The sequence below is a fragment of the Herpailurus yagouaroundi genome, unplaced genomic scaffold (assembly GCF_014898765.1).
Source record: "Herpailurus yagouaroundi ecotype Mexico unplaced genomic scaffold, PumYag 180, whole genome shotgun sequence".
Classification (NCBI taxonomy): domain Eukaryota; kingdom Metazoa; phylum Chordata; class Mammalia; order Carnivora; family Felidae; genus Herpailurus; species Herpailurus yagouaroundi.
Genome location: NW_024412411.1, coordinates 12,815,236 through 12,825,363, shown reverse-complemented (window position 1 = coordinate 12,825,363; position 10,128 = coordinate 12,815,236). Strand labels below are relative to the sequence as shown.

Sequence of the window (10,128 nt, the reverse complement as noted above, 5' to 3'; positions counted from 1 at the left end):
TTTTTTTTTTTTTTTTTTTTTTGTGTGTGTGTGTGTGTCTTCAGTTTCTTTCATAAACTTTCTATAGTTTTCAGTGTATACATTTTTCACATCTTTGGTTAGGTTTATTCCTAGGTATTTTATGGTCTTTGGTGCAATTGTAAATGGAATCGATTCCTTGGTTTCTCTTTCTGCAGCTTCATTATTAGTGTATAGAAATGCAACCAATTTCTGTATATTGATTCTATATCATGCAACTTTGTTGAATTCATGTATCAGGTCTAGCGGGGTTTCTTTTTTGTTGTTGTTGGAATCTTTGGGTTTTCCACATAGAGTATCATGTCATCTGTGAAGGGTGAAAGTCTGATGTCCTCCTGCTTTTTGGATGGATTTTGATGCCTTTTATTTCTTTGTGTTATCTGAATGCTGAGGCTAGGCAATGTTGAATAACAGTAGTGAGAGTGGACATCTTTGTCATGTTTCTTGCCTTAGGGGGAAAACTCTCAGTTTTTCCCCATTGAGGATGATATTAGCTGTGGGTTTTTCATTTATGGCCTTTATGATCTTGAGGTATGTTCCTTCTATCCCTACTTTCTTAAGAGTTTTTACCAAGAAAAGATGCTGTGTTTTGTTAAATGCTTTTTTGCATCTATTTAGAGAATCATGTGGTTCTTATCCTTTCTTTTATTAATGTGATGTATCACACTGATTGATTTGTGTATACTGAACCAGCCCTGCATCCCAGAAATAAATCCCACTTGATTGTGGTGAATAATTATTTTAATGTATTGCTGGATCCAGTTTGCTAGTATTTTGTTGAGAACTTTTCCATACATGTTCATCAAGGAAATTGGTCTGTATTTCTCCTTTTTAGTGGGGTCTTTGTCTGGTTTAGGAATCAAGGTAGTGCTGGCCTTGTAGAATGAGTTTGGAAGTTTTCCTTCCATTTGTATTTTTGGAACAGCTTCAAAAGAATAGGTGTTAACTCTTCTTTAAATGTTTGGTAGAATTCCCCTGGTAAGCAATCCAGCCCTGGACTCTTGTTTGTTGGGAGATATTTTATTACTGGTTCAATTTCTTTACTGGTTATGGGTCTGTTCAAAATTTCTATTTCTTCCTGTTTTGGTAGTATATATGTTTCTAAGAATGTGTCCATTTCTTCCAGATTGCCCAATTTGTTGGCATATAATTGCTCATAATATTCTCTTAATATTGTTTGTATTTCTGTGGTGTTGATTATGATCTTTCCTCTTTCATTCATGATTTTATTTATCTGAGTCCTTTCCTTTTTCTTTTTGGTCAGTCTGGCTAGGGCTTTATCAATTTTGTTAATTCTTTCAAAGATTCTGCTCCTGTTTTCATTGATCTGTTCTACTGTTTTTTGTGTTTGTTTGTTTTTTTTATTTCAATATCATTGATTTCTTCTCTAATCCTATTATTTCCCTTCTTTTGCTGGTTTGGGGATTTATTTACTGTTCTTTTTCCAGTTCATTTAGGTATAATGTTAGGTTGTATATTTGATACCTATTTTCCTTCGTTAGGAAGGCCTGGATTGCTATATAGTTCCCTCTTATGACCGCCTTTGCTGCATTCCAGAGGTTTGGGGCTGATGTGCTTTCATTTTCATTAGCTTCCATGTACTTTTTAATTTCCTCTTTAATTTATTGGTTAACCCATTCATTCTTTAGTAGGATGTTCTTTAATCACCAAGTATTCATGGCCTTTCCAAATTTTATCTTGTGGTTGATTTTGAGTTTCATAGCCATGTGGTCCGAAAATATGCAAGATATATTCTCTTTTTGTACTTGTTGAGGGCTGATTTGTGTCCCAGTATGTGATTTATTCTGGAGAATGTTCCATGTGCACTCGAGAAGAATATGTATTCTGCTGCTTTAGGATGAAATGTTCTGAATATACCTGTTAAGCCCATCCTGTCCAGTGTGTCATTCAAAGCTATTGGTTCCTTGTTCATTTTCTGTTTAGATGATCTTTCCATTGTTGTAAGTGGGGTGTTGAAGTCCCCTACTATTATGGTATTATTATCAGTGAGTTTCTTTATGTTTGTGATTTATTGATTTATAGATTTGGGTTCTTTCACATTGGGGGCATAAATATTTACAATTGTTAGATATTCTTGTGGATAGATCCCTTAATTATGATATAATGCCCTTCTTCATCTCTTGTTACAGTCTTTATTTATTTATTTTTTATTTATTTATTTATTTATTTATTTATTTAATGTTTACTTATTTTTTTGAGAGAGAGGGAGACACAGAATCCAAAGCAAGCTTCAGGCTCTGAGCTGTCAGCACAGAGCCCGACATGGGGCTCGAACCTGCAAGCTGTGATATCATGACCTGAGCCAAAGTCAGACACTCAACTGACTGAGCCACCCAGGTGCCCCTACAGTCTTTGTTTTAAAATCTGGTTTGTCCAGGGGCTCCTGGGTGGCTCAGTCGGTTAGGCATCTGACTTTGGCTCAGGTCATGATCTCGCGGTTCGTGAGTTCAAGCCCCGCATCAGGCTCTGTGCTGAAAGCTCAGAGCCTGGAGCCTGTTTCAGATTCTGTGTCTCCCTCTCTCTCTCTGACTCTCCCCCGTTCATGCTCTGTCTCTCTCTGTCTCAAAAATAAATAAATGTTAATTTTTTTTTTAAATCTAGTTTGTCTGATATAAGGATGGCTACTCCAGCTGTCTTTTGACTACCATTAGCATGATAGATGATTCTCCGTCCCCTTACTTTTAGTCTTCAGGTGTCTTTAGGTCTAAAATGAGTCTCTTGTAAGCAGCATATAGATAGGTCTTTTTTTCTTATTTATTCTAATACCTCATGTGTTTTGATTGGAACATTTAGTCCACTGACATTTATAATGAGTACTGAAAAATATGATTTTTGCACCATTGTGTTGCCTGTTGATTTGGTGTTTCTGGTGATGTTCACTGGTCCTTTCTAGTCTTTGTTGCTTTGGTCTTTTTTGTTTTGTTTTGTCTTTTTTCCACTCAAAGGGTCCCCCTTAAAATTTCTTGCAGGGCTGGTTTAGTGATCACAAACTCCTTAGGTTTTGTTTGTCTGGGAAACTCTTTTTTATTTCTCCTTCTATTATGAATGACAACCTTGCTGGATAAATATTTCTTGGCTGCATATTTTCCAGTTCAGCACATTGAATATGTCCTACCACTCTTTTCTGGCTTGCCAAGTTTCTGTGGATAGGTCTGCTGTGAACCTGATCTGTCTTCCCTTATAGGTTAAGGACTTTTTTTTTTTCCATTGCTGCTTTCATCATTATTTCCTTGTCTGTGTATTTTGTAAAGTTGACTATGATATGCCTTGGTGATGGTAGGTTTTGTTGAATCTCTGTGATTCTTGGATTTTGATGTCTGTGTCCTTCCCCAGAGTGGGAAAGTTTTCTACTATAATTTGCTCACATAAACCTTGTGCCCCCTTTCCTGTCTCTGCATCTTCTGGGACTCCTATGGTTTGGATGTTATTCCTTTTTAATGAGTCACTGAGTTCTCTAAATCTTACATTGTGATTTTTTGCCTTTGTTTCCCTCTTTTTACTGCTTCATTATTCACCATAATTTTATCTTCTAAATCACTAATTTGCTGCTGTGCTGTGTCCATCCTTGCCATTGTGACATCATTTGAGATTGCATCTCAGTTATAGCATTTTTAATTTAGTCCTGACTAGATTTTATTTCTTTTATCTCCACATAAAGGGATTCTATGGTTTTTTCAACCTCAGCTAGTATTCTTATTATAGTGGCCCTAAATTCTAGTTCAGACATCTTGGTTATGTCTGTGGTGAGTAAGCCCCTGGCTGTCATTTCTTCCTGTTCTTTCTTTTGGGGTGAATTCCTTCATTTTTTCATTTTGGAGGAATAATTGGCAAAATAAAAAATTAAAATCAAAAAATTGAAAACAACACATAAAATCAAATAAAGAAAGCTAGATCCTAGGTATGTTTTGGTCTGGTTGTCAGAAGAATAGAGAAAAAATAGAATAGAGAAAAAAGAGAAAGGAAAGGAAAAAAAGGCAAGAAAAAAATTTTAATTAAAAATTATTTATATAATAAAATAGAATCAAATGAAATAAAAGAAAGTAAATGAAAGAATGTAAAATTTAAAAAAATTAAAAAAATTTAAAGAAAAAATACATTTTTTTCTATTTTTGTATCCAAGAATGAGGAAGAAAAAAATAAATAAACAAACAATTTAAGCAAAAACAGAAGCAAAGAAAATGAACAAATAAATGAGCCAGCACACAGAATGAAACCTGAATTAAGTTACATCCAGTTTCCCCTAGAACTGAAACTGCGAAGCCCTGTATAGTCTGTACATTAGGCCGGTGGAGTGACTTGAGCTGGCCTTCTAGGTAATGTGCTTGGAGGACGCAGCTGGGCTGGGCTTGGTGTACCTGCTCCGTTCTCCACTAGGTGGCACTCCTTAGCTTACTGGGGTGGATCAGTGTGTCATGTACACCAGAGAGGTGGAAATGGCTTCACTCAGCTCCCTAGTCTCAGGCACAGGAACTGCACTGTCACGGACTCACAATCAAGTACGTCTCCTTTCTCTCAAGCCTCTATCCGCTCCCCGCCTCTACCGTATATCCAAGCTGTGTGCCTGCCAGGCAGCACCTCCCTCTAGAGTTTTATCTCAGATGGGGTTGTGTTTCAAAACCTCACACTTCAGAGACCCCCGCAGCTTGGACCCACACTGACTCTCGCGCGTAGGGTCTTGCAGAGCAATGGGCCGGTGCTGGCTTCCCTCAAAAAATGTTCATGTGATCAGGCAGTGGCAGAGCTTCAGAGATTATGGCAATCCACAACATAGTTGGCGCCAGGTTTCACTGCACTCTAGCGCCTTTGTCCCTATCCCAGCAAACATGGCTGTTCTCTGGGGTCCACTGGGACCTTGGCCTGTGGGGAGGCCTTATGACCTCTACCAAATGCATTCTAAGTAGGGGAACTGCTTCTCCCCATGTGGCGCGTGGATCCCTCAGACCCTGCTTCCTTCTCCGGGGGGTTCATCCTACTTCCTCACCAGAACACTGCCAGGCACGGAGGTCTAGAATTTCAGACTCTGTGCTCTGCTGTTTATAGAATCCGAATGGTATTGAAACCCTCTCTTTTCCCCCTGTCAATGGTTTTAGGAAACAGATTTCTTGTTTAGTGCCCTGCTAGCATTTTCATTCTTTCTCTTTCTTTCTGTCCAGCTACTATCAGGGTGAGTGCTTTTCTTACATGATCCTTATACACCACACTCTCCCCCTTTCATTTTCTCTGTCCTCTCTCCATGAAATCAGTTCCCTACCCTTTGCAGCTTTTCTCTCCCAGTTTACCTCTCCATACCACGTCTCTGCCAAGTTCTGTGGCTCAAGTTATGTAGATTGTTGTGTTAATCCTCAGATCAGTGTCCTAGGTGTTCGAAAGGGTTTGGTGCTGATCTAGATGCATTTCAGGGTCAAGACAAGCTCATCGTCTCCATGCTGCTCTTCTATCTTAACTCTGTTGGGAATGATTTTTTTTTTAAGTTTATTTACTTGAGAGAGAGAGAGAAAGAGTGAGGTAGGGGCAGAGAGAGAAGGAGAGAGAGAATCCCAAGCAGGCTCCACATTGTCAATGCAGAACCCAATGTGGAGCCTGAGCTTGTGAATTGTGAAATCATGACCTAAGCCTAAATCAAGTGTTGGACATTTAACCGACTGAGTCACCCAGGTACCCCCAGGATGATCTTTAATGTGCTAATATGTAAGTGCTGATGAGCAAGTTTTTAAGGCATTTCCAATACTGAAATTCTGTGTTCATAGAAAAAAAAGTAACCATATATGTTGTATTAATTAATTTCCATTAGATTTTATTTCATGACTTATAATCATAGCTCTGAAGAAATACTGACAGCAATAATAGATACTAATTGCTGAATGCTTGTTTGTACCAGGGTCTCTGTTAAGGGCTTTACAGATATTGTCTCATGTTATGCAACAGCCCTGATAGAGAGGTAGATATTATACCCATTCTATAGGTAAGAAAGCTGAGATTTGAAGAAGTAAGTGACTTTCCCAAGTTACTTAGGTATGACTGGTCAAGTCAGAATTCAAACCCAGTTCTCTGTGATTCCATATATTCTCTTCCTTCCCACTTTTCCATGCTCCCTTTAGTGCACTTAGAAAAATCCAGAGGACAATTAGAATATTAAAATATGTAAGAATTTGATGCTATACGAGAAAGGTCCAGGAAAGGGTGGTTCTCACATCAGACATCAAAATGTATTCCAGTAGATCAAAGACTAGGTGGCTAAAAATTAAACTCATTGTATCAGAAGAAAATATTTGAGTAATTTGTTAAATATATTGAAGAGGGGTAGATATAATACGAAACTCAAAAGCTGAAAAGGAAAGCATAGTGATAAATGTGACTATATAAAACATTTTAAACTTCTGTATGGCAAGAAATAGCATACCAGGGAAAAGTTAACAGTTACAATGCAATGATACAAAATACAAATACCAAACTGAAAAGAATATTTGCAATATTTATCTGAGATGAAGCACTAATATTCTTAAGAGGCAGATAGATTTTTAAAAGAACAAACTACACAAATAAAAAATAGGTGAAATAAGCAAATGGTCATTTTATGCCAAAACAAATTTAAATAGCCAGCAAACATATAAAAAGATGCTTAACTTCATAGTTGTAGACAGGCAAAACTTAAAAACGCAATTGTCTACATATTAGAATGACAAAGGCCAAATGTTATGATATGTGCAATTTTTACAAGACTATGAAGAAAGTCAATCATATCTTATTTGTGGGAGTATAAATTTTTGGACACAACTTGGCAATAGCTATTACAACTTAGTACTCATACCCTTTATCCAAGAACTTTTTGTTACATAATATTTATTGCAGCATTGTTTGTAACAGCAAAATACTGAAACAACCTAAGGGTCTATCAACCCTGTACTGGTAAAATAAATTTATAATGAATAATAGAACACTTTATAACTATAAAAAGGGATGAGACAAGTATAGGAATATGTGAATGAAGAAAGTTCTTTAAAATATATTAGTAAGTAGAAAAAATAAAGGTATAGAGCTATGTGTAAAATACCTTATTTGTATAAAATTTTAAAATTATAACTTTATAAACCTGTTTATATTAACAAGAAGAATAATTGGTAGTATTTATAAGAAGCCATCAAAATGGATAACTGTAGAATAAAAGATGGGGCCACTTTATTTGTATGCTTTTTGTATTGCTTTTTCATGTATGTGCATTATATACATACATTATTTTTTATATCAATATATTATTTGAGCAAAGAGATTCTCCCCTCCCCTTTTTTGCTTTCTTCATCAGTTTCTGTTTATTTAGTGAATAATCATGTGAAAAATTAAGAACAAATTAAAAGAAACAAATAATGCATATACAATCTATGGAATATACTCAGAAAGTGTATTTCCAGGGAATTCATCCTTCAGAAACACCTTCATAAGTGTTTGCAGTAGCAGAAAGCTAGACACAGTCTCAACAACAATAGGGATCCTGTTGAAAAAAATGCTGGTCTATCCATACTGTGTATTGCTGGGCTCCTGTTAAAAAGGTAAAATAGCAGGAGCTGATATGGAAGATGTCCAAGATACATTGTTAAAAACAAAACAGAAACAGTTTATAGTTTATATATATGATATGATCCTACTCACTTAACTAAAAATGTGAAGACATATTACATATATAAAGAAAGAAATAGAAATAAGGCATGTGTGTGCATATACATATAGTAGACTTCTAAAAAGTATACCCAAGAAACTGCTAACATTGGTTACCTCTGGAACTGCAGATGTTAAGAGGAATTTTTTACTTTTCCTTAGATACCTTTCTGAAACATGAGAATTCATTTACCATGATCCTATATTATGTTTTAATAAGAAGTTAGCCCTAATTGTTTGACAAGAGATTATTTGGCCCAGGAAGTTTATGCATTCAGCTTCCTGTAGGCAGGAGCCTACATCTAATTACTTTTCCTGTCCTTTCGGCTGTCTGAGTCATAGTCTGACTCATCCATGCCTAGACAATCTCTGAAATGACTGTCATCTACTAACAAGTAAATCTGGAAATTCTATAGTTCAAAGGAGCTTTACACTCAAAGAGCCTCTCAGTCCTTTCCCTCCAAGGTAGGAGAATATTGAGGCTCAGGACTTGAAAAGATAGTCACTCAGCTGGTGTGTGGCAGTCAGGCCAAACCCAGATCAATGGACTTCTCTAGGTTACCATGTAATCAATGCATTCGGTAAGGATTTCACCAGAATAGAAAGCCAGGGAAGAGGCATGGAAAATTATAAAAGTGGTTAAGGAGGCTTCCACAAAGTTATTATGAGAGGGCTGGGATGGGGAATTAAAGATTACAGATACCCCATGGGGCACCTGGGTGGCTCATTCCATTAAGCATCTGACTCTCCGTTTTGGCTCAGGTCATAATCTCACAGTTTGTGAGTTTGAGCCCCGCATCAGGCTCCGCATAGGCAGTGCAGAGCTTGCTTGGGATTCTCTCTCTTTCCCTTTCTCTCTGCCCCTCCCCCACTTGCATGCTCTGTCTCTTTCAAAAATAAATAAATAAACCTAATAAAAAAAAAGATTGCAAATATTCCAGACCCCATGGGGAAACAGTGGCAACTCCCTATCCACCACCCAGTGTCATTGTCAAAGAGGATTGATGAGAGGCCAAATAAGATGTTATGTTTTACATGCAGATAAGCTGGTCATGTTTTTATTTTTTTAATTTCTTTTTTCTATTTTTTATGGTTGGTAACCAACTTCTCTGTAAATAAAAGGAAGCAGAATTCTGGCATCAACTGCATAAGAATAGCTCTGTGTATGTTAGAAAACTGGACTTTCTGTGTGTTCAGTTCAAGCAGAAAAGCTTCTTGGGGACTTGCCTTGTTCACCTTTGTTCTCCACCCATGATCCCTCTCCTGGGGCAGACACAGAGCCCTGTCGTTGGAAAGCACTCAGTAATTATATTATGTTGACTTCGACTGAATTGATTTGAGAAAGATTTTAGCTTTTACTTCTCATTAAATTTGACTTCAGAATGATTTTTCCCTCTCGGCAGAGTTTTGTGCTTGTTTTTCAGATGTTCTGTTTTTCTTCGGGCGTCGGCCCCAAAATGGGAGTTAGCAACAGCAACATAAACTCCAGGCATTCTTTATTTCATTTTGTCAGAATTCATTCTGGAATTGTACATGAGAAATGGGGCAGTCAGGTTTATTTTGGAACAAGGCTCAGGGCTGTCTAACCAAGCTCAGAATGACAGGACCAGGCATATGACCAAAAAGAGGAATTTGGCAGGCAGCCAGCCCCATTTCATACAATCTACCCAGAACTTCATCTGAATATATTAATCTGTCAGCACATACTCATCTATGTACATTACATGTGTCTCTCTTTATTATCCTGTTTTTCCTCTAATTTTGAAGGCTCATATCCACCCCAGAAATCTAGGAAACTCACAGAGGCATATTAAATGCACATACTAAAATTCTTGTAGACATGCATAGACAGTTTCAGCCGAGTCAGACCATTCTATAAACGCCACAAGATGAAATTTCACATCTTTGCTAAATGAAAGTTGATAAGAGCCTGAAACTTGATAAGTAACACTCAACTGCCTTGGTAGGACGTTAGGGGTTTTGAGGTAGGTGACATAATCTTAGCTTCTCAGTTTGGAGAAGCATGTTTCAACTATCAGAATGATAGGCCTTATGAAATACCCAAATTCTCTGGCTTCCTCTTCCAGGTGAATGGCATTGACCTCCGTGGAGCATCCCATGAGCAGGCCGCAGCTGCACTGAAGGGGGCTGGACAGACGGTGACGATTATAGCACAATACCAACCTGAAGGTCAGTGAGAAACTAAGCTTATAATGTTCTGATACGTTTCTGTGAGAATGTAGACCCACATCTGGTAATCTGTATTAACCAGTCTATACCAACAAGGTTTTTTAAAACTCCCCTATCCTGAAAAATGTGTGTTACATGTCCAGAGAATATGAGGCCTTATTACCCTTAATCTTCCAAGGAAAACATCAGTTAGAAAGTCCTCTTTGAAATATGAATTTAAAAAAAAAAAAACTATCCTCAACTTTATTT

At 37.2% G+C, this 10,128-nt stretch overlaps 1 protein-coding gene across 6 annotated transcripts in view; it reads left to right on the top strand.

Annotated features, from left to right (window-relative positions):
• The window catches only part of DLG2 (discs large MAGUK scaffold protein 2), a 2,103,489-nt gene that overhangs the window by 1,776,909 nt on the left and 316,452 nt on the right, over positions 1 to 10,128 (top strand). For all 6 annotated transcript variants that reach the window (XM_040489720.1, XM_040489714.1, XM_040489717.1 and 3 more), the window contains one exon: positions 9,777 to 9,879. In XM_040489720.1, the coding sequence (XP_040345654.1) occupies positions 9,777 to 9,879 (103 nt within the window). The remainder of the gene's footprint in view (positions 1 to 9,776; positions 9,880 to 10,128) is intronic.